The sequence below is a fragment of the Mus pahari genome, chromosome 12 (genome assembly GCF_900095145.1).
Source record: "Mus pahari chromosome 12, PAHARI_EIJ_v1.1, whole genome shotgun sequence".
NCBI classification, from domain to species: domain Eukaryota; kingdom Metazoa; phylum Chordata; class Mammalia; order Rodentia; family Muridae; genus Mus; species Mus pahari.
In genome coordinates this window covers 5,680,225-5,705,653 of record NC_034601.1, presented here as the reverse complement: position 1 = coordinate 5,705,653, position 25,429 = coordinate 5,680,225, and the positions used below count along the sequence as shown (strand labels likewise).

The window sequence follows — 25,429 nt, the reverse complement described above, 5'->3', positions numbered from 1 at the left end:
CACACTGCCCCCATCCAACTTCCAAGCTTAATTTCCTTGGGTGGAGCTGGCCACCCTGCAGTGTGGCTGGTAATGACCACACATGCCTCCACTCTGAGGAATACACACAAGGTCTTTGCAGGCTGTTGCTTTAGCTGGCTGAGAAGAGCATGGGTACATGTGCTAAGGCAGCCCCTGAATATCCATCCTCCACACCCCATCACTCCTGATGCATCTGAAATACTGTCATTGGGAATATTAGGCAAGCATAGGTTCTTGATGCGGCATCGGTAGATGGAATTCCTTTTACCCTCTTCTAGCCCTGTTTCTAGATTTGATGCAGCCCATCCTTCACCTTCTACTCCCTAAAGACTCCCGTAGAGTCAGGTACCTCTTCTTTCCACTTGCTGAGCTCCAAGCTCACAGCATCCTGTGGGACTTGGCAGTGCTTTGCTTACAAAACAAAAGATAGGAGATGAAGTCTCCATAATTTACCAGCCCTGGAACCTGAATAAATTAACTTTTTATTTCCTATTTTTTCATCTTTACATCAGAGTTGCTTAAAAGGTTAAAAGTTAAAATAAGTATAAACTAATTCAATCAATACATCAACAACCATGTTTGAAAGGACAATTGTTAAGTCCCTTCATTTAAGACAAAAAACACTGACTAGAATCCATGGAGACAGCCAAAGCACTCTAGCAATAAATGCCTACACTTTAAGAAGTAGGGGTGGGGATGTGAGGCAGTGGTAAGAGCACCTGTGGTGCAAACATGAGGTCCTGGGCTATAACGCATCATCCACAGAAAATGCTTGTAAGTGCTGGGGTGAAGGCTAGACATAGGGGCATCAGTGGCTCTTGTGACATGTATACACATGCATGCATGCATGCATGCTCATGTACTTATGCACGCACACCTACAGATGCACACACACTCACACGTACATCCATAACTCGCACACATGCATTCATGCACACAGGATGATCTCAGAAAAACGAATGTGATTCCTGGTGTATACTTGATGTGTTCTTATCCAGAACCTCTTTGTGTTCTCTGACCCCCTGAAGACATCTGATTCTGAGTCCCTTGAGGGTAGAAAACTTTTATGCCCATGTTTTTTATGCTTCCTTTCCTCCTTCTAAACTCACAGATGACCTCTGCACATCATGTGCTTAATTTAACTCCATTCAGTGAATTGGTGGTATGGCAGATGTGTGCTTATCTTTTCTGATCAATGTTCTTTTATCAAGGAAAGAAATTAGATGCCCATATTATTCATAGTTCTTACGACCAATATCTGACAACAAACTAAGTCATGGAAGAAAGACTTTTTAAAAAAAATATTTATTTATTATTTATATGTAAGTACACTGTAGCTGTCTTCAGACACACCAGTAGAGGGCATCAGATGTCATTACGGATGGTTGTAAGCCACCATGTGGTTGCTGGGATTTGAACTCAGGACCCTTGGAAGAATAGTCAGTGCTCTTAAATGCTGAGCCATCTCTCCAGCCCCAGAAGACTTTTATTTTGGCTTATGGTTTGAGAAGAGACGGTCTGTCAGGGTAGGGCAGCTTGGTGGTAGGCAGCTCCATGAAGTGAGGCAGCTTGTTCTCATCTTAGTCTCCTGGGAAGCAGAAAAAAACTGAAGGCAGATACTGAACTTGGCTGAAACTCTCTGAGCCATGCAACTGTGAGCAAACTAATGTCTCAGAGTCCCCACTTTCTTATCTTTAAATCAGATTTGTTTTAAAATTCTGAAATGTTAAACTAGCCTACTTCCTTTACCTAGGCCTTACCTCCTAAAGGATCTACGAGTACATACCATGAGGCCAGTAGCCAGGGGCCAAGTTTCAAGCACCTAAGCTTAAGAAAATCTTTTATTCAGACATAACCAGTATTTGTAATGGGAGAGATATGGGGAACTAATCATAAACCATGGTCCAATGTCACAATCTTCTGGAACTTCTACATTCACTGTAAGAGAGGAACACTCTTCCTTTGTTTAATCTGTGCACAATGATGTCAAATATCCCTGGTTTATTTCATCCTTTCAATACGATTCTCTTGATGCACAGAATTAGCAAGTCAAAGAATTCCCTGGCTTTTAGAACTGAAATGGCTTGTCAATTATTGTCATGCCTGGGGCCCTGAAGCCAAGAAAGGCACGGTGTGACTTCATGGGACATTATGTGATGGAGTGGAAGATTTTAGACTAAAAGGAGAATTTCCTGCCTTGTAGGCCAAACAAAACACAGAGGGGAAAAGCCATGTATCGATCCCTGGCCTTGTTACTTTGGAGGAAGAGTTGATGTCTGTGACACAAGCAAGGAGCACGTTTGGCATCGCAGTTTGAGACAGCCAGCAACCCAGTTAGAATCCTAAAACCAGCAGTAGAAAGCATCGTGTTGTTCTTCAGCCCCTTCCTGCCCCACAGCATAGTGGGAACAGATGGAAGAGGCATGCGGACAGAGGGCCCATCTGGCTCTTCTCAGGCAAGGTGTCACTAATGGGGGCGACAGGCAGGCCCACACTGAGCCTTCAAGCACACACAGGAGCCTACCTTCTCCTGTCCCTTTCTTCCTCTTTCACTATTATATATCAATCCTATTAATCTCCCTTCCATTTCTGTTCTTGTCTCTCTGACATGCAGTTCTGTTCACTGATGGTGGCATCCTCGGAGTGATAACTGGGAGTGATATCCACAGTTTCAGTTCAGACAGACTTTCTGCTAAAGTGGGTCTAACTCCCACTATATTCTCTGCTGAATTCATCCCTGCAGTCCCTAAGAGTAAAGATGCACGCATGTTTCCTTCATAATTCCTGCGTGTGTACAGGCACATATGTGTGCGTCTCGTACGTTGTATCAACCAAGACTTACTTTCCAAATTCTCTACTTTGGACAGGGATTTGACAGTTCCAACCTAACTGGTAGCTATGTAAGTCAGGACTTGTGTGTCCTTCTGTGTTCACAAGATCAAGGCTGGGTTCTGGGTCATAGAACCCACGCAATCTCGTTCATTAGGAGCCTTAGATGAGAGAGGCAGGGAGACTTTGATTGGTACAATCAGAACATAATGCTGGAACTTGTGCTTCTTCTGGGCTCTGATCGGGTTAGGAAGCGTCTGTGGCCAAGTCCTGCCACTTTATAAAATGGAGATGTATTGAATGATAAGTCCATCTGTGCGTTAGGTCTTAGCTGCAGTAGTCCTCACACTACAGGAACGAGACCGGGACACTTCAATGGAAACTCCAGACCCTACAGATTTATTCTTTAGGCTTTTGGAGATGAAATTTCATGCATCCTGGCCTGGGTTATCTAGAGCCTCATCCCACTTAAAGCTATGTGCAAAGGAAGCACGGAGTGATGGACAGAGGGTGAGACAGTGCCGAGGATGCTAGAGCCTCTTCTCCATACTAAAGTGACTTACCAGAGAGCCCAGGAAACGGGAGGCTGAGATGATCAGAAACTATAGAAAACTCAGAACTGCTAAAGGGAGGTCCGAAAGAGGACAAACAGGGCCCAGATGAGTGGGTAGGGGAGAAAGCACGGGTTCATGATGGGGAAAAGAAAGGAGGGGAGGGAGACTGTGAGGTCAGAAGAGAGTGGGCAGGGGAAAGGAATAGAAAATGAGATGGAAAGGAGAAGACAGAACAAGGAGAGAGAGCAGCAGAGAGGAGGGTCTGGAGAAAGGTTTGCTGAATGGCTATTTTATGTCATTTGTAGTCTAGGCTTGCTTTGACCAAATGAGCAATAGCTGTGTGGATTCCCAACCCCATCCTGGCTCCCTATGTAGACCTTGGGCACTCTTGCCTGTGAGATGTGATCTGTGTCCCACTGAGTTCCCCTGCCAGTAGTCCTTCCTGACACAGGTTCCCATGTCTTCGGATGACTCAGTAGCAACCCACACCACAGCCTATTTAAAGAGATATGTATGTGCAAAAGGATGGAGTCAGGACTGAAGGGCAGGAGGTGCAGAGAATGTGAGCACCTCTTCTCCGCACTGAAGGGGCTTACCTGTTACTGTGATCCTTAGTATCTAGTGGATTCATAGTAACTAACAGTCACGGAGGTATCACTGTGTGCCACACACTCATCTAAGCCTTATATGCGCCAGCCTGCTGAGTCCTCACAATGGAGTAACAAGCAGGTTAAATAAGGTGTTTCAAACTATCCACTTTTACCAGCAGATCTGAGGGTGGCTCCTTTGAGAAAGCCTCCTAGGGTCTCAGTTTTAACTGTCTTGTGATATATATCTACTATAACCCCCACAGGCCTCTCATATCTTAGAAGGCAAGTTGTTTTGCCTGGAAGTGGTTGAGAGCATAATTTGAACACAGAAGAGTTAGACCCCAGGCTCAATCTACTTCCCTTTTGCACTCATGGAGTGGCAGGTGTTCTAGGGACTAACATAGCAGCAGGAGAGGCTGTGTTTGAGAAAGGGACCTGTGTTCCTATTCTGTTTTTTCATCGTAGAGGAGGCTTGTTCCCTGCTTCAGACCCCAGCACCCTAGAAATAGACCCAGTCTAATTTTTAAGATCATTCAAGCCTGGCAGTTTTGGGAGAGCTCAGGCCCCAGAAGCAAGAGATGAGAAGGAATGAAGCAAGGACAGAATGTAATTAAGAGAAGTCAGATGTTCGGCCACGATACAGGCACGCAGAGCTGCCTCTTCCAGGTTCAAAAGGCCCATTTCGATTTCGGGAATTGCTTGTTCCCCGCAGAGATCCTCGGCAATGCATAATCCCCAGCATTCTAGAATGTTATTGTTGCTCGCTGAATGTGTTTTAATCAAATCGAGACTTCAAAGGCTGGAATCACAGTTTTGGCTGAACTGTGTAAATCATGAACTTTCGAATTAAGTTAGCAAGTTCTAAATGCCATTGGCAGACACTCCTTTTGTGTTTACACACTGTTCGTCCAGTCACTCGTTCATGCTCCCTTCCAGTTATTCATCCCGTGAAGCACACCAGCAGCTTTGAACCTCGGTGATGGCTATAATGCCGGTTAAACATTCCTGCTCTGTTGCCTTTACTTATAAAGATGCTTTGAAGCCAGACATGGTGGTGTAGGTCTGTAATCCCAGCTACTCAGGAGAGGGCATCACACATTTCAAGGATTGTTGAGGTTGCAGAGTATATGCAAAGTCAGCTTGGGTAATCTATAGAGACACTGTCTCAAAAATAAAACTCAAAAGGAGACTAGGGATATAGTTTAGAGGTCGAGTGCTTATCTAGCATGTATGAGACCCTGGGTTCAACCCTCAACCCTGGGGGTGGCATGGACCTTGGGTGTTGGTATGTCCAAATAGACTGTTTTAGATTCAACTATCTAAATTTCACTCTTTTGAAGTTTTCTTTTGTTGTTGTTTTGTTTTGTTTTACGTTTTCTCTATGTTGGCTCAAATGCACAATACTTAAGAGTTACTTTTTGGAACAACAGTTTTGAACATTTGAAGCAATCTTCTCTGATTGGCAAATGCAACAGATCACTCAGCTGGTGGCTGAGATGCCAGATCTTGGCCTTGTGTCTTCTCCATCCTCCTACTCTGAAGGGGCCCCACTGGCATGCTGAGATCTTGGTGACAGTGAGAGCATCAGCAATGACATCATTGGCCCTCCAAGCATCATAGCAACCACAACAAACAACGTAGGAGGGTGAGGGCAGAGCATGGATGGATGGAAACATCCATCTTTAGTGCTGTCTTTTCTCATCCAGAAAGCATCAGAATAGGCATGGGAATCTTGACTGCTATTGAAGACTTTCCTTTCCTTTATTGGCTATAATAATGGTGTTAACAATAGCATAGGCATGGCTGAAACTCCACATGCAGGTAGAGATTAAGCCATTGATTGACAGGTGTAGAGCAGATTTTGAGAGAGGCCATAACTGCTCAGATTTCTGATCTGTATGGATGTGGTTTTATTAGAAGCCACACAAGAATTGTGACCCAAGGCCATTATTGATGGACAGTAGTGTGACTGAGCCTGATTGTCTTGTGTAGCTCTCATTGTTGTTTATGGTCAATATAGATGATATATACATGCCCACAAACCCACTTAAATATAAAGAGTAGTGTTGGTTCTATCTGTCTATCTATCTATCTATCTATCTATCTATCTATCTATCTACTCAAAGAGGGTGTTGATAAATGATCATTTTAATGTTCTAGTTACTGAGTCACTTTGACCTGCCTATGATCCAAAGCTGTACCCAGGGATAAGTATTTATTCAGAAACACAGTACTTTCAGAGAGATGTGTCAATTCTGAGCATAGATTAGCAATAAAGGCCTTAATAGCTTCTATATTGGCCTGTGACCAGATGATACCATGAAAGGTACCATGAAAATTATCTTGTTTACCTCCTTCCTAATTTTAACTAAAGACATACTTGGGATAATAATGTAACAGTACTTAAGAAACAAATAAAAATCCATAAATATCCAGGAGGGTCATTGACTCTCCCTCGGTGCTGAAGCTCTTGGAGTTTGCATCTATATGAGTTCCCCTGCAACTTTCCCAAGGGAACCTTTGGTTTTCATAATCTTGGTATTTGTTATCAGTCTGACAGACAACAGAATTCAAAGAAAGTCAGCAGCATCAAGCCTAATCGGACAAGTAGCCAATCACTTAAACTAGGCAAAGTCAGGAGAGGCATCGAAGAGGAAAATAAGACAGAGCGAATGGCTCGTTGGTAAGTCAAATGTAGTGTCTCAGCCTCGTCCAAGCCTGACAGTTTGGAAAACAGTGGACTCCAATCCCTCAACTCCACACCCTTGAAACTCTTTTTTATATAAATAAAAAATAATATTATATAAATAAAATAAAAACTCCTTTATATAAAGAGACAATGAGAGACAGATGGACAGATTGGTGTCACACAACTATTTCCAACTTGTGTAATGCCGACTGGGTCCTGTTACATAGAGTACATTTGTTTAAATGATTATTAGTGACATACACATTCAGATATTTCACTGATTTTAAACCTTGTCATGTGTGTACAGCATCTGTTAGTAATTGTTTTAATTCTTGGTGAAATGACACACTAATTCTTAACCCAGGAAACATGACTTGGTTTTGTTTGTTTTGCTGTGTTGGAGGTTAAACACAGGGCCTCACTCCTGTTAAGCAAGTGCTCCACCACTCAGCAAGATCCTTACCATAGTTTCCTTTCCTTTTGAGCTATTTTTAAATTTAGACTAAAAAAAGAAATAGAAAAATGTATACATGAGCACTGCATTCACACAGTTTCTACCCTGTCCTCTTCTCCCTCAAACTCCTTCTGTGTCTCCCCAACTCCCTCTCAAGTTCATTACTGTTTATTCTTTGTTTTTTTCTTTCTGTATTTCTTCATATATAGGTGTGTGTGTGTGTGTGTGTGTGTGTGTGTGTGCTTATAGATGACTGTTGGGTTTAGATAATCTTATCAGGCATCTCATCCCTGGAGACTAATTTTCCCACTCTCAGGAACCATTAATTGTGGGAAACAAACTTTATCTAGGGTAGGAACCTTGTGAGATTTCCCCCACCTGCATTGAAATGTCAACTGGTGATATCATTGTGCATGCCTTAATCATGTGAGCATATTTTTGAGATTGCATGGATGTAGCTGTCCTGTCATATATAGAAGACACCATCTTATACCAGGTACCCCAGCCCTCTGGCTCTTACAGTCTTTCTGCCTCCTTTCTCTGGTGTCCTCTGACCATAGTGTAGAAGTTAACTTTTGATGTATCAACTGGGGTCATGCACTTCGAGGTCAGTTGTTCTCTGCATTTTGATCAGCTGTAGCTTCTGTAATGGTTGCCAATTGCTCTAAAAGAAAGCCTCTTTGATGAGGAATGAGAACTCTGCTCATCTGTGGATATAAAGATAGAGATTTAGAATGCAGTTGAGAATTAGACTGGTTTAGGATAGTGACATTCTCTTGAGTCTGTCTGTGGGTAGACTACCACCCATGTGTAGTTTGCTGGCATTCCAGTATCAAGCTTGAATTCTCTCCTATTTGAGCAGGCTTAAAGTCCAATCAGATGGCTGTTGGTTATCCCCAGACATAAGCGATACTATTGTGCCCTGGGAGATATGTTCTGGGCTGCTCATTGTTGTGGTTCACAGGCTTGTCTATAGGGTAGGACTATTGGTTACTTTTTTCTCTTGGCAACTTGAATACTACCTCCAGGTACTATGCAGGCTAGTCCTCAGGATGGAGGCCAGGTACAGCTCCGTTCCTCCAAGTCCTGTGTGCAAAATTTGTCACATCTTCAGCGAAAGGTTCTGATCTTCAAGTTGTGGGAAGCAGCTAAGGGGAACAGCAATACTGTGCCCAGTTTGGGGAGTCTTTTGAACTACCCCAACCAATCCTCCTAGAGAGATTTTCCAGGTCTGGAACTTGGTTTGTTTGTTTGTATATTTGTTTGTTTTAGATAGTTCTTGACTCTTTGTGAGGGTGCATTTATCTCCCTAAATGGCAGAACTCCATTCAAACTACATTTACATATATAGTATGTATTTATTTGTAAGTAAATACAGTGTTTCCTTGTGGCTTTTTCAAACAGCCTTAGTGTTTTTAATCTCTCCTCTCCCCAGTTAAAGCCTCCCTGTTTTCCCATTTTCTCTTCTATAGCACTGTGCCCTACTACCCCAGCTGAGTTCCCTTTTCCCAACCACATATTTGTCAGGTGTTTAACATTTTTGATGTATTATTTGTATGATAATGATGGAGAAAATTTTTCATGCAATTTTTTAAAAAGCTTATTTACAATGAACTCTTAAATGTTGAACCAGAAGGGTTATTGACCACAAATGTCTTATATATAATGTGATATTATTATCCCAAAGGATATTAATATTCTCATGCATGTGACTATTGACAGTGACTCAAGGCATCGTTTGTACATATTGACTCTGGGTTTCCTGACTTTGAATTCCATTCGGGCAAATATATATGAATCAACTGTTTATTTTACCATTTACCTTTTTTATATGTGAAATTTTTGAGGCAAGATTTTAGTATGTACTCTAGCTGATCTGAAAATCATAAGCTATGTAGACCAAAGTTTTCTATGTTCCATGATTCTTTCTTGACTGACTGATACTACCTGTTAATAGTGTGTGTGTGTGTGTGTGTGTGTGTGTGTGTGTGTGTGTGTGTGACAGAGACAGAGACAGAGACAGAGACAGAGACAGAGACAGAGACAGAGAGAGTTCCATTTATCGATGAGCACGCCATAGCCACTTATTTTCTGCATGGCCAACTATTTGTCTATGTTTTGTTAAATCGATGTTCAAGAGACTGTGCCCTCTGGTGCAATACCCACAGATGGCCACCCAGCCACACACATCACCTAGAAGTCAGTGACACCAGGACAGAGTGGAACTTCAACAGTACAGACAGTGTTATCAGAAAGCTGCACACATTTACCAGTTGGCTTTTTTCAGACAAAAGATTTCTGACCTCTGGTTTAAGTGATAAAAATTAAAAATTTTAAAAAAAAAATAATTCTAACAATATGGAGTTTAATAAAACAGTATATTCCCCCCTTTACCCTTGAAGGGTTCCTCTCTCTTTGTAAAGAAATCATACATTAAGAAAGAAGTCTTGTTTTATCTTAGAATGTCTCTTTTCCTATACTTCCTTTACTGCCTTCTCTTAACTTCCCAAATATAAGACTGCCTTATACCTCGGCTGTGACACTTTGTCACTTTCCTTTTGGTCAGTTGAGCAATATGATGTGCATTCATCATATAGCACAAGCCCCAAATCCTCGTTCATTTTTGTACAGTTGTGCAACTGCCTCCCATTTAAGATGCAGTTCAAGACCCAGAAAGCTTCCTTAGGGGCCCGTTCCCCTGAAAAATAACCTCACTTTCCTCCACAATTGTGGGTGAGCTTTGCCTATTTTTGGCCTTTAAATAAATGGTAGGATCAAATAATGTGCATAAGATTTTCAATTTGATTTTCTTATTTTTTCTCATTCTTCTGTAATTTCACATACAAATGTGATGTTAGATGATGTCGACACACCACTCAGCCCTGCTCCAGCTCCTCCTTCATACCTTTTACACCTCAGATCACTCTTCAGCTTTTCATTGGTATGTAGTATATTGGACAAAATTTCCTCCATGTGCTTCTCGATGTTACTTCTAATAGCTCTTTGCAGCCTTTCTTCCTTGACTATTCCTATACATTTTCCAGTGAACCATTCACTTATGTGCTTCGGAATTCTCAGATGAGTGATGTTGATGGTACAATGGTCATCCTATGCATAGAGTAAGTGCTGGTAGATCCATCCTGCAAGGTTTCTGTCGACATACAGCCAGTCACACTTCCACCAGCAATGCCTGCAGCTCCTCCTGTGACTTACTGCCTACAGTTGAGGCAAAGTAGACCCAGTACATTGGAAGTCCATAGTGTGCACATGGCTGAATGTTGTCATGTGATCCTAGCCAACAGTCAGGAGACCTAGATTTCTTTTCAAGCATTGACCTTGGTCTATAGGACATAACCTCAGATCAATGGGGTGGGCACAGGGGATCACCACCATTGTGTCTGCCTTACTTACTGATTTGGAATCTGTATTTAGTGACTCCCTAGTCTTCACTTGCTCTATCAGTTGTCTGCAGCAGTAGTGTGACCTCATTTGGCTCTTTAGACATGATGAGGGATAGCGAGCCAGAGGAACAACCCCATCAAAGGGAGATGAAAGCTCTGTTCATACTCTAGCCTTCTTCAACGACTTTACCACTCTGCACACTAAGAAAGATTCCTCCTTCTGTTTTAACTGTGGATGGCACTGAAAACAAACCTGATCCTCCCACAAGGGGGCTGTTCTTCTTTTCTGTCCTTAGCCCTTTCTAGTTTCCCTTAGTCCCTCGTTCCTCTTCTTTCTCTTCCCTGCCCTCCTGTCCCCTCCTTTGCCTTCCCTCTCATTCCTTGCCCACCCAACTCTCTCCACAACTTCACTCCATAACGGAGCCTTGAGTCTAGCTTAAGCTCCTTGCACTGCCCTAGGAAGTGAGGAATACGGATACAGTGGAAGGGGCTCATTTTACTTGTGGATTTTACAGCCTCAGGGAGCTTGTTGTCAACACCTCAATAAAAACAGAAATGAAAAGTAGTGAGGTCATTTTATTTGCTGAAAGAAAGGATATATTTCTTGGCAAATATGGAATATGAAATTGCTGCTATCATTTCTTTTCTTACAATCTTTTAAAGCACGAAGACCCCTTTGCGATATTAAAAATCCTCGTGGCCTCATAGAGTGAGTCATAAGATTTTTTGAGGACACTGGATGGAGAAAATGTGCAATGTCAAGATGTTACTGTGAATTCATTTGTGTTTCATATTTATACACCTTTTAAGTCATACCAGCTTGACTGTCTGTGAGCGTGCAATCAGACTGGCTTAAGGAGTTCCAGGAAAGCCTGGTCCACAGTTCATGGACTTCCTGCAAGTTTTCTTCAAGACTGGCTGTTGGCAAAGTACTTGCTGTTCAAGCATGAGGATCTGATGTTCACCCCAGAAGCCGTATGGCCCGATGACATGTGTGTACTTATAATCCTGTGCTGTGGCAGGGCAAGCAGGAGAGTTGCTTATGGACCAGCCAGGCCAGCCAACCTGTCAAGTGCCAGGTTCAGGGAAAGACCTTTTATTTTCATTTTTAAAAAGGTGGAGAGTGACTGAGGAATGATGCCTGATGTCACCCTCTGTGCCCTGTCATCATGCACACACACACACACACACACAAACACACACACACACACAGATACATTTACACATTTTCACACATACATATACATATGCATACATACAGAGGCACACACATACACATACGTTCATACACAGACACACATACACATAGACATACATACATATTCACACACATTTACACATACATACATCTGTACACACACACACACACACACACACACACACACACAGCCTTACTTCAGAGAAGTATCTCTAGTCCTGCCCTCTGATGGGAAGTTTTGACCATGTACATTATTTGTTTGATAGACCTGCCCAATCTCTTTTATCTTTACTATTTGTATTCTCCAGGAAGATAAACACTGGGAATGTGTGCACATTTAAATGTTCCAACTCTCATTGCAAAGTTGATCACATGATCTGTGAACCTCCAGCCAGATGGTGCCAATCAGAAACAAAATTTGCCATAGTCAAGTTCTGTCCACAGTACTATTTCTCATCATACCGCCATCCAAGATATCGTTGCCCTTTTAGCAGATACCCCAGTGAGCTTTTGCGTTCACAGGCTGAGCGATCGAATCCAGAATGTTACTTCTGTGCCCCATGCTGCTTAGCGCTTCTTTCTTTCTTACTTGTCAGATGAGTTGAGTTAGGTTGAGCTTAGAAGAGTTGTTTTGGTTTTTTTTTTTGCATTCTTCTGTGTGTGTGCTCGAGTGTGTGTGTGTGTGTGTGTGTGTGTGTGTGTGTGTGTGTGTGTGTGTGTGTGCACATATACCTATTTGTGTGCATGTATGAATGCACACATGTGTGTATGGTATGCGCATATGTGGAAGGATGCAGACACTCAGGCAAGCCCACATGCATACATCTTGTCTCTTCCTCTATCACTTTCCACCTTATTTTCTGAGACAGAGTCTCATGCTGAACCTGGAGCTTATCGATTTGACTAGATTGGCCACCTAATCAAGAGTGGCTTGCTAAGCAAGGCCTTGGGGGCCTCTTGTCTCTGCCTCCCAGTATCAGGATTACAAGTGTACCCTGCCACACTTGCCTTTTCATATGGGTGTTGGTGTCCACATCTTACATAGCAAGTGCTTTGAGCCATCACCTCAGCCATACAACCAGCCCCCTTTCCTATTAAAAACACCAACAGCATTTGGAGTCACTACAAGGAAGAAAGGGATTTTAATTTTTCACTTCTACATCCAAGAAGTTGCACTTGACCTACATGATTTGGAGTCTAGAGTGATTAGTAAATTAGTAAGGGCTGCAGATCAGCAGTGAGACACTGCACTGACCTGTACTGATGATCGTAGATGACACCCATTCTGACTGGAGTCTCCCTTCCACATGCCAAGTCCCTGACTGTGTAGGACCCAGTCTCTTCTCCCTCCCAGGGCTGCAGCTTCCCCGGAGTCTGTTCTTGTTGGAAACATGAGTGTGCTGTGACTCTGTGCCCTAGATTTTCCACGAAGAAAGCTGTGGCCTTGCCATTTTCAATTCCAGTTGGGCTTCTGAGAAGCCCAAGGTGCCCAAAGCCTCAGCAAGACATGAAACGAGATGGAATGGGGTCAGTTCCCCTCGTGGTGCTCACAGGAAACCCTAATGGGATCAGCAACAACATCATGCTGACGTCTTTGGGCTATAAGTGGAAGCCTGCTCCCCATGGGAACCACCATCCCCACGTCCAGACACTTTGATGGGATTGTGTCCGCCTGAAAGTCAGCCCTCATTTCTGTGTTCCGTAACAGTTCTTGACCCTTTTGCTTGGGGCTTCAGAATCTAGTCTCTTCGGGGCTCTTGCTGGTCCTTATATTGTTGAGTCATAAGATAGACAAAAAGAGAAGAACCTTATACTGTCTATGGTATGTAAAGTAAGACCAGCACTGTGTATTGGGAATACCAGAAGCATAGAACAAAAAGCCCACTTTGAGTGAACTTACTTACCTCCCACTGATGAGGACATAGGCACAATTATACTCTACTGTGAGTGTATATGGAAGCAATACCCAGGATGTTATGGAAGGAGAAAAGGTGACCTCTTTCTATACTAGCTACACTGTGATCAAATTCCTGACATGTGGCAGTATCAGGGCTCACAGTTCTTTGGGAGGTATTTTATCACGGCAATGAAGCAATCTCCTCCCTGGCTTTTCATCCTTTGGCTCACAGACTGTGTCAGTGAGAAGGAGTATACATCAGGAAGCAGAGAAAATGAAATTCTCATGCCCCATCCACTTTCTCCTATTTACTCAGTCTAGGACCCCACCCTATGGAATGGGGCTGTCTATATTCAGGCCTGGTCTTCCCACTTCAATTAATCCAATCTAGAAATCCTTTCACAGGCATTCCCCAGTGTGCACAGAACGAAGCACAATACCACAGTTGAAATGTCCAGAAAAAGTTATTATATGTGATGGTGACAATGATGTCACCGCATGGTGAATCCAGTCATTGCTTTTATCCAAGTTTCTCCCAGTGACAGTCCCTACACAGGAAAGCCTGATGTGCATGCTCTGTTCGCCTCTGATCAAAGGACAGAACTCTAATAGTGATTATGTCGCCGTCATAGACTTTGCTAGTGACCTTCTGCCATACTTTAGCGCGCGCGCACACACACACACACACACACACACACACACACATACACACACACACACCACGCCAGCTGGCCTTTCTTGTATTGCATGCGAGGAAACACTGGGTTTCCTGTCACAGGCCATGAGTAGAGAAACATGGGCAGCAGCCAAGGGCTCTTGAGCTACAAGACCGTCAGAGTGCTCACTGGGGAAGGGAGAGGTCAATGGCTCCGGTGCTCCTAGGGGACCTGGGAGTTCCTTTTTAACACTCTCGCTCTTCCTGCTCCTGCTTTGAGCCCCCTCCCTTCTCCCCCCCCAATTCTAAACTACTTCCTGATCCATAAACACTCCATGTTTCTCCTTGCCTCTAACCTTATGAAGACCTAATCTTACCATGACATAATTACCAATTTGCATCACAGTCTCTGCTGGAGGACTCTTAAGTTCATAGCAGCCAAAAGCAACAGGCTACTTGTCACTAAGGGAAATATATACATGCCATAAAATATGTGAATGAGTAAAGGAAATAAAAAGTCCCCAGAAAGTGAAAATTATCACCTCCATCTCTTTTTATGTCTTCTCTGCTGAGGATCAAGAATGCTGTCTAGAATCCGATAAAAAATAAATGTAAGGTTTCTGCCTGGAAGGTTATATGTGAGATGACAAAGCCTAAAGGTACAGGTTCAAAATGGGTCTTTTTTTTTTTTTTTCATAACTGACTTCAGGGGAGACATGCCAGGGAAAGCAATCACAGTGCTTGCTATAACATCCTTCCTGTAGCAATCCCTTTAGGTCATAGGTGATTTTACAGAATAGAGTAAAATGGAATCTGAAAAGCCACTGCACTCCTGGAAGTGTTGAGGACTCTTAGGGCAAATGAGAAACGGATTCCTCTTTAGATGTCACAGAGTCTTCTGGAGAGCTCAGTCTGTACTGGGACTGGGCATTCCTGGATATACAGAAATATATCAGTTAGGAGGGCTCAGGTAGACTTGAATGTTCCACTCTACTCCCTAGCTTCTCTGACATATGCAGGAAGAATACTATCCCCGAGAAACACGAAGTCATTGGCATGTCAACAGTGTACAAGCAACATCATTTAATGATAACAAATCTCCTACAAAGTCAATGCCCCTGTATGCTCACTTAGTAGGTGCCCAAACTGGAGGGCAAATGGAAACCCTACAACTACTCTACCTTGACTCTCAGCTGCAGATGACAATGGTAATGAGATCAGCCACAGTATAGCAATATGAGGGCTACGACTTAGTTCTTTAAAAATAAAAATAAAACAGGACAGTATTATGTAATATTGTTAAATTAAAAGATTCACTGTGGACTAGGGAGATTGTTCAGCCAGTAATGCTATATCTAGGAAGGCCCTTTGTAGGGAACCTGAATGTGATTTCTTGAACCTACATAGCAGGAAGTCTCACAGTGATACCTGTACTTGGCAATGCAACTCTGTCCCTAGAAGACACAAATAAGAAGAACCTTTGAGGTAGGTAGAGTGTTCCATGAGTCACTGTCATTAGAGGTGTGAACAGGGAGATCCTTTGTGGATACCACTATCCTCCCAGGAGAAGAGAAGATACTGTGGTCTGGCCATAGCTCAAGCTTCCACCTGCCCCTGGGAGAGTCCAGTTTATCCCCAGATAAAAGTGAGGATCCTGTGACCTCTTTGTGAGGTTCCCGACAACGGGATGTATGACGCCAAGCTTGTCCTTATGAAAATGATATTTGATGTTCCATGTAGCTCAGGGCATCCTCATTACCAAGGCCCACTCTCCAGTTCCCTGTGACATCCCCATGTTTTCTGCTTTCCATCTATTTATAAGCCTAGAGAGTAGCAAAAAGATCCACACAGTTTTGTAGACCTGCCCAATTTAAGCTTGAGAATACAAAGAAAAAAGTTGAAACAGAAAGTATGGATTTGATACTTAGTATGTACTATAGGCTATGAGAAACACTCAGATCATACAGCATGGATCCTGATCTCCCTGGAGGAGATTATAATATACTCAAGCAAATTAAAACTTTTATAAGAAAGCATTTGAACCACAGTTCAGTACACTAGGAGGAGGGCCACAAGGCAGGAACTATCTAACTGGAAAATTATTTGAACAGGCTGCAGCTGATGCTGAGAAATATGATTTCATGTCCTACTGTAATCCTGGTTGGGTTTACCAGGTCGGTTTAATTCTATAGCAAGATGTGGTGTGCTCAGGTAAAGGGCAAAGACAAAAAAATTCCTTGTATTTGCATCTTAAATAGAATCCAGTCCATGTTTACTTTAGCCAGACTGCCAGTGTCACGGGCTTACAAACCTGGCTCTTTTTGAGACAACACTAAAGAGGAGATATTTTTGGAATTAGGTGAATCCTGGGAAGGAAGACCCATTTTTATATATGTCCCCACAAACTCAAGGGAGGGGACACTCAAACACACATTGTGTTGTGCTTTTAAGAAGTGACATTGGTGGCTGTAGAAAGAGAGGAGGTGCTTATGTTAGTCTCCAGTCTCATGACGGGCAGAGGGTTTCGGCTGAGTCTACGGTGCTCCTGGGTGGATGGGAGAGAACATTAGCCTTCCATGACATCTGTGACTGTGTTCCTTCAAGGCTGGAGTGTGCTGGAAGGTAAAGATTTGGGCCAAGATACACCTTCCTGCCACTCTGACTGCAGTGCTGAGTCACCAGGACTGACATCTCGGGTGACGAACTTGCTGGGAGATAGAGTTCTTAATATTTTTCCTCTCATAAATATGCATGTTTTCCATGAGTCATTTTTATCTATGAAAAGGAAACTGGGAAAAATCTCTGTACATAAAACCAAAGCATGCTGGGAGGTTTTCTTTCTGCTTGGAGCTGAGTGAGAAACCGAACCTGGATGACTTGGAGAGTCTATATGAACATCACTTAAAGCGTACAGTGATCATGTTCAGTCTTTTCCATACAAAAAATGAGTGCAGTAAGAACTCCTAGTACTGGAATAGAAGCCAACCCTAAATCCATCTCTAGAGGTATTTCTGTAACCCCGTGATCTTGGGGGAGTTTATGACATTTAAAGGGAGAATAGCTCTGCAGAGGATTAGCTCAGGATCAAACGTTAGAGAGGTATGCAACAGGCAGTGGTTAATAGCGTGACCTAAAATTGGAAAGTGATAGGGCATACTTACCACCAAGTATCCTGCATCCTTCAGGCTCAGGGGACACTCTGGAAGAGGGAGCAGATAGCCAGTTAGAACCAGAGGTCAGGAGAGATAGCTACAAAATGCTGTCAGCTGGACACGGCAGGGCAATAGTACTCTCAAATTCAACAGCTATGCTTGCTGGGACAAGACCAAGCTGGTCATCATTCACCATGGACAGGGAAGGGGTTCACAGAGCTCCACCCACCCCTAGCTGAGTTGCCACTGGCGGCTGATGGCCAATGGGGGAGGAATAGTCTATTTTCAGCGGTGTGGTTGCCAAGGTAGGTTGCCAGCGTGCTTCAGTTTGTGACATCTTGTACCTGTGCACAAAGTGGCAGCAGTTATGGGACTCAGTGGGTTATTACAAAATAAAAAATATGAGTTTTGGAGGAGATTGTAGGGTGCACTCAGGAAGAGCTGAAGGGGGTAAACAGAGGAGATATGATCTAAGTACATTGTAAGCATGTATAAAATCACCACACACTAAGTAAATAAAAGGTTACAGCTGATTACTGTGAGAAGATAGAGCAACACGAAGAACGAGAAGCCTGAGGATGATTCCCTTCAGTGGGAGCACACACCTTTAATCCCAGAATTTGGGAAGTAGAGGCAGGCAAATCTCAGTTCAAGACCAGCCTGGCCTACAGAGAAACCCTGTCTCAAAACATCAACAACAAACAAGCAGAGAATTATCTCCTTGACTATAGATTTGAAATCACCAAAGTAGAAGAGGTTTGAAAATCCTAATGAAAATCATGGGTGACGCTAGGAAAGAAAGAAATAACTACCTTATGTAAACTAAATAGATTAAAATGAAAGCATAAAGTGTAATATTACCAACTAATAAATGAACTGGAGAATGGCTCTTCGTGTGGATTAGCCAACTTCAACCTACAGAGATAAACAAACTTGAAAATAAGGTTAATAATCTAAAGGTTAGACTGAGAACACTCTGTCTTAAAATTTTCAGAACAAAATGAATTATTATAGGTTATTAGGGAACTGCTAATTACATTGACCAGGGAGTTCTATCAGTCTATGAAAAGAACAAACATCTTGCACAAACACTGACAACCTGGACAACTGTGTAAGGTGGCAGAATGTGAAACAGTCCTGTTGATTTGGAAGACAGTTTGGCAGTTTCCTAAAAAGGAGTTAAAAATCTCCACACCCAAATCTCCACTAACCAATGTTTGCAGAGGTTTTATTTGTCATGGTGCAAATGTGGGAATAACCAACACCAACATCGATAGGTGAACAGATAAACAAACTGTATCCAGATTGTGGTATTCAGTAAAGCAGAGAAATGAGCTCTGAGACAAATATTGCAAGTGCTACAAATGCATATTATCTCGTGAAAGAAGCCAATCCGAAAAGGCCACACACTGTGTATTTCTGTGTGACATTGTGGAAAAGAAAACACCATAGACCAGTAGTTGCCAAAGTTTGGGAAGAGTTAGAGGAATAAATAGCTAAAAAAATAAGGTAAGATGGGGGAGTTAATATTTAAAGCAATAATAGATGAAGATTTATTTTTAATATTTAACTCTGTATAAGCACGTGTGAAGTCAGTACACATATGTGGACATCAGAGGACAACTGCAGGATTCTGTTCTCTCTTTTCACCATGTGACTCCCAGGGATTGAACTCAGGTTAGCAGACTGGGCAGCCAGCACTCTCACTCACTGAGCCGTCTCATTTTCCCTAGGTGAGATTTTTTTTTTTCAGAATTAAAGCTGAGCACTATAGATAGGGAAATAACACTGAGATCAAAATTTAAATAAATAAAGCACATTCACATGTTGATTCCACACCAAAGTCAAAATGGAATTCTCAGAAGCGATTTGGGAGATCACGATACAAACACATGACAGCGAGCAGTCCACTGATGGAACAACAGCAGTTCACATCAGGAGAAAACAGACCTTTATCAAAGGAACTATCACTACCAACCCACATTTTAAAATAAGAATAAACCAAGAGTCATAACACACTGGTCCTGCAAAACTTAAAACAAGACCTACTTGGAAACTACTACCCACTTCCAAGTCAAGTCAACATAAACGTTTAAAACTGCTTCTTCATTTCCCTTCAGATGCCTCCTACACAGGTCAGAGATCACACACACACACACACACACACACACACACACGCACGCACGCACGCGCGCACGCACACACACACACACACACAATGGAGTCATGATTTGCACTTAGCATATATGTCTTCTTCGCTGATCAGTGCCTTTGAGATAGAATTCTTAAGACTTATTCATTGAGTAAATGCCAGAGCTTAGTGAACTGTAGATCTCACCTGGAGTAATTACTAGACATTGAGATCTTGGAATTTTATACTAAACGGGGACTGGGTAAAATCTGCAGAAGAAATGGTGTTAGGCCCGCCTCCTTTTTATGTCCAGTGAAAAGCACACCTGTTTCTTTAGTTGCCTGTTGAAGCAAGGAAGATGTTCGCTTTGCAAGGGGCCATTCAGAGCCAAGATAACTTTTTCAGCAAATGTTTAGCATCTTAGGACTATTATTTGTGGGTGAATTTTTGGGGTTATTTGGGGTGTTCTAAACATTAGAAAGAAGAAGCTAATGTATCTGAGGTCCTCCATCTGCCAGACACTGCTCCAGGCATTTTCTCTAGGATGATCACTAGCTATTGTTTGAGACTCAGCTGGCCCTCACCGCAACACCCTGAAGTATGTATGACCTCTTGCTGTACATGCTCCATAGGCAGGTGAGCTGTGACTTCAGTACCTCAAAGCTAGTAAGTGAGGGAATAGGAAGTTAAGTCTTTCTGCTGCAGCACGCCTGTCCTGCATGAGCTTGGGTGGATGGAGGCTTGGGTGTGTGGAGGACAAAGGATATAGAGAGATGCAACTATGGTCAAAACCATCCCAGGAACTGCCCAAATCACCACACTATAAATACCATCTAATTTAATCCTGGATATTACGGTGGCAGGAAGGTGTTATCTTCAGAAACTGAGACAAGGCCAAAGGCCAGCCAAGCTCAAGAACTTACCCTCAGGTCACACAATTGTAAGTCGCATACCCGTTCCTAACTCAGAAGTGTCTTCACCAAGGCATGTGCTCGGGTCCTCACTGCCTGTGGCTGCTGTGTTCTGTTCAGGTGAGATGGAAGAGCTGGAGACACTGTGGCTTACGGGCATCTGTCACAATGAGAAGAATGAGGTGATGAGCAGCCAGCTGGACATCGACAACATGGCAGGAGTGTTCTACATGCTGGCTGCAGCTATGGCCCTCAGCCTCATCACCTTCATCTGGGAGCACCTCTTCTACTGGAAGCTGCGCTTCTGCTTCACAGGCGTGTGTTCTGACCGGCCTGGGCTGCTCTTCTCCATCAGCAGGGTCAGTACCTCAAGAAGCTCCTCTCTAGTAAAGCAGGAAGGTGCAGAATGACACAGGGCAGTTCAGAGAATCAGGCACAGGGGCAATTTGATGACAGATTTTGTTACCTACCAATCATCTATAAATCCCCTATATATCTCAACCATCTATTTATCTATAATCAATCTGTCTTCATCATCATTAGCATCTATGTATCTATAATGTATCTATCAATCTATTAACCACCTATCATCATGTATCAATCTATTTGACATCTATTTACCATATATTATATAGATATCTATATATCTATCATCTATCAGTGATCTATATTATCTATATCTATCATCTATCATATATATATATATATATATATATGCATACACATCAGTCATCTATCATATATCAATCTACCTTCTTTCTGTCATCAATCTGTCAATCTATCAGTCTATTCAACAGCTCTCACTATGTCTGTTTGTCATCTACCTAATGTCTGTCACATCCTGTTACCTGTCTGTCTATCATCTATCTTTTCTTTAATTTATCTCCCTATTTCTTTCATCTTCTCACCTTAGTGGTCAAAAAGCATTAAGTTTTATATGCTGATCTTTATCGGGGGATGAAATAATAAGCTTAAGTGAATCAGTGTATTGATAGCCTTAGGTGATTCTGAGAACTTTGGAGATTCAGAAGGTACACATTAACTTAGTGAAAAGGATTTACTTGGCCCATTCAATTACACTTGACTTGGTTCTGTGGAAATACATATTTCCTAATTACCTTGATGGCATCTAAACACACAGATTGCTTAAAAATAGCAACGTGCATGCGTATAGCTAGGAATTATGCCAAATTTAAACTAATTCCCCCAGCCAATTACTAAAGGCTTTTCATATCCAAACGGTTCTGGGATTATGTTAAGCAAATTCACACTGTTGCATTTGCTTGTAAATCCAGCTCCATTTTGGAATAGGTATCCAACTTGGTAGGGCCATCATTACAAGAAATGAACTGAATCCTACATGCCTTTCCAAGCATCTTATGAGTGGAAATGGAGAGGATTGGGTTTGTGTAGAAGAAGCTGTGTCAGTAGAATTTGAGCTTTTCCCACCCTCCAGGGCAAAGGAGGGGGGCAGCCACTACTGATACTGTATCCTGAAAGTTTCAGGGAGTCCAGAGGAGCAGGGGCTCTCCTTCCTCTTTAATATGATTTGTCTTCTACTCAGAACAGCCTGACAAGAGTGAATAGGAGGGCGCCATTATTCCCCTGCCTCTTTCCTGTACTAGGGAGACACACAGAAAGTTTAGCTTCTGATGCTGATTGATTTAAGAAGGCTGACAGTCGAGGATTGCCAGCCATGGCAAGGTGCAGCTACTGTAAGGGTAATGATCAGGGCTGCATATGCTTTCTCTCCTGTCTCTATTTGTTGTGTTCATATCACACCCATTCTGTGGATGAGGAAACTAGGGTCTTAAAAGTGGGTCTTTTTTTTAAAAACTTTCATCTTATATTTCCCTGAAATAACAGGTTTTCTCACACTTTATCCACTAGGTCATAACTGACATACAACAGAGGAGTTGAGGAGAAAGCAGATCCCATGGGACAACACCCATGCTTGCCTTCTGGCCTTCACACATGTGTGTGCATAGTTGTATGTGTGGGCGCACACACACACACACACACACACACACACACACACACATGATCTTATACAGAGTAGGGTTACATACATTAGTCAAGATCAGTATTTAGGTTTCTTTCTTGGGATGCTGATGTGATGCTCTGAATTCTCCCAAGGCAGGTATCTGCTCCACAGAGGCTATATCTCCTCCTCGGTAGTTCTTTCAGGACACTGACTATGCAGCTCACAGACAGAAAGCAATCACTGTAAGCACATGCAGCTTCCTTTGCAGGCTCAGTGTCTCTGGAAAGCTCTGGAGATACAACATGAATGCCAACCCGAGGCACGTGCATTCCTGACACTGTCTGTGGAGATTTAAAAGCTCAAAGGGGACATTTATTAAACACTGAAACCAAGCTTTCACAATGACTGTCCCTCATCTTATTTTTATGACTTTCACAAATGCATCTTCTAGTCTGTGGGATGGTCTTAATATCAGTTTTCTCTCTAAAGTGTCCCTCCCCCAACACACATCATTTATGTTTTGTTTTGTTTTGTTTTGTTTTGAAAAAAAATGCTTGTTATTTCCATTCAAAAAACCACCTTGATTGTCTCTTAAAGTGTGAGCAATAAAAGAAACTGGGGGATGGGAGCTGTAGATGCCTTCCCACTGTGTTCCAAGGTGAAGCACATAAACACAGAATGAGGGATGCTTTTCACTAACATTAAGGCCAACAGAAGTCAGACAGTATTAGGACTATTGCAGGATAAATGGGACAAGGAAGGCTTAGAGCCTTACTCATAGCTTGAAAAAGAATACATTCAGGAGTCAAGTGACTTGAGAAGCAAAGTGGGTTGACTAGAAGTTGTGTAGCTCACCAGGTACACTGAGAGGATACATTACTTCTATATGTCTGAAAGGTATTCAAAATCTGTGAGCGAGAGGGCAGGGAGCACAAGTTAACTAACAGGAGCTGGAGAACTTCTAGCTAGGGGATTGTCGGGCTCCACAGTGGATTGGCTGCTCTTACTAACCAGAAGGCAAATGTGGTTTCTGGACAAACTTTCTATAGCAATGAGTAATGTGCATTGCTTTGTGGCTTTGACAAGGTGGGCATTGTGGGTTCACGCAGGTTTGAAAGGAGAACATACGAAGGCAGGTCCCAGCATGTCTGCTCCACAATTACTGAGCACTGCTGTGCGTTATTTTACCTTCCCTTTGTCTCCACCAGAAGAGGATTCCCATTTCCCAGCTGGGAAAGTTGAAATTCATGTAGCCACAATAACTTAACCAAGACCACATCCAGTGGTATCTGATTCATTTTGTTATTCTGAAATATGTACCCCCACCTCCTGAAAGCCCATCAGGAAAATGGATCAGCCCAGACAGAGGAAGCTGTTGTGAAAACATGAGGCCCAGACAGTCCTAACACATCTACTCTCCTCCTTAGCCCCTCTGGGCAGATTAATTGCTGTGCTGAACCAGTTGAGGGGTGCCAGGAAGGAGAAGCCACAGCCTCATCATCCCCATCATCTCCTGCAGCACAGTCCAGCTCTGACCCTGCTGTAGGCCTCCTCCAAACACAGACAGCAGCAGTTCAAGGTCATGGGGGAGCACAGTGACATATTCAGAGAAGTCCTTAGACTCTCCTGAGGAAGGAGAGGAGATTTTTGAATAAAGTTTCAAATTTTGAAGAAAAATTTCACAATAGAGTGAGGAAGGGAGACAAAGACCCTAGCTGGTTCTGACATAGAGGAAACATCAACTTCTCACCCATAGGTGCAGAGTTTCTCTGGATTATATGTAAGGTTGTATTACATGACAAATGGGGGGCAGGCTAATGTGCCAGGTTCTATGAAATACATGGCTTAATTGTATGATTCTTATTTTTACAGTCTGAGTGTCCCGGCGTTTGTAGAGCAAGGGGAAGAGTGTGGTTTGTTGCAAGATCAATAACCAACTAACTGCTCATGACACAGAGGAGACTAAAGATAGAAGGGAAAAAGGAAGGAAGGAAGGAAGGAAGGAAGGAAGGAAGGAAGGAAGGAAGGAAGGAAGGAAGGAGAAGAGGAAGAAGAGGGAGGGAGGAAGGGAAAGAAATCAAAGAGGGATGAAAGGGGAAAGAGGGGACGTATAGCTGAGAAGGAATCTGGAGAGAGGAAATGCCAGGAGGGAAAGAAAAGGGTAGATGAAGAGATGGAAAGGAAAGGGGGCAGGGAGGGAAGGAAAAGGGAAAGGAAGGAAGAAGGAAGGAAAAAGAAAGAAAGGGAGGGGAAAGTGATAGAATTAGGGAAGGGAAGAAAGGAGAAAGGAAGAGAGGAATAGACGAAGAAAAGATGGAAATGGCAAAGAGAAGGAAGAGGAGGAAGGAGAACGAGGAAAAGGAAGTTGGCACACGCTAACTTCCAGTGTCTGGAGTTAACCAGGAAGCTTAGGCTAATACAATCCCAGCAAAGACTGCTTGGACTTGACATGACCATCTTTCATGTGTAGCAGTTCTATGAAGCGGAATGGAGACTGTCATCAGACAACAAAATGCAGCCATACAGATGGTTAAGACTTCACAGTTCTGAGAGCATCCCTCTTTGGTTAAGCATGGTGCAGCTATGGGGGTCAGTAAAGCCGCCATGATCAGAGTCACAATGGCACAAACTTTCTACTGCTTTATGCCAAGGTCAGCAACATATCTGCCTCCTGAATCCACTCCAGGATGACTTCCTAGCAATCATAGGAGGAAAGGGATCAAAATTTTATAGGAGAAATCCAATTGCTTCCATTAGGCATGTTGTCAACATCTGCATATAGATTGGAGAAAGCCAGGGGGCCACAAATCCAAAGATTACTGATGGTCTACCTATGACAGCAGCATGAGCAGAGAGCCCCTCCCTGAACACCAGGAAAGCAGCAAATTTTGAGTGAAAGAGAAAGTATATATATATATATATATATATATATATATATATATATATATATATACTATATCTAT

The 25,429-nt window shown here is 42.7% G+C and overlaps 1 protein-coding gene across 1 annotated transcript in view; it reads left to right on the top strand.

Moving 5' to 3' along the window:
* Grin2a (glutamate ionotropic receptor NMDA type subunit 2A) overlaps window positions 1-25,429 on the top strand; it is a 412,491-nt gene that overhangs the window by 379,569 nt on the left and 7,493 nt on the right. The window contains exon 13 of the mRNA XM_021209495.2: window positions 20,603-20,841. Coding sequence (XP_021065154.1) covers window positions 20,603-20,841 — 239 coding nt within the window. The remainder of the gene's footprint in view (window positions 1-20,602; window positions 20,842-25,429) is intronic.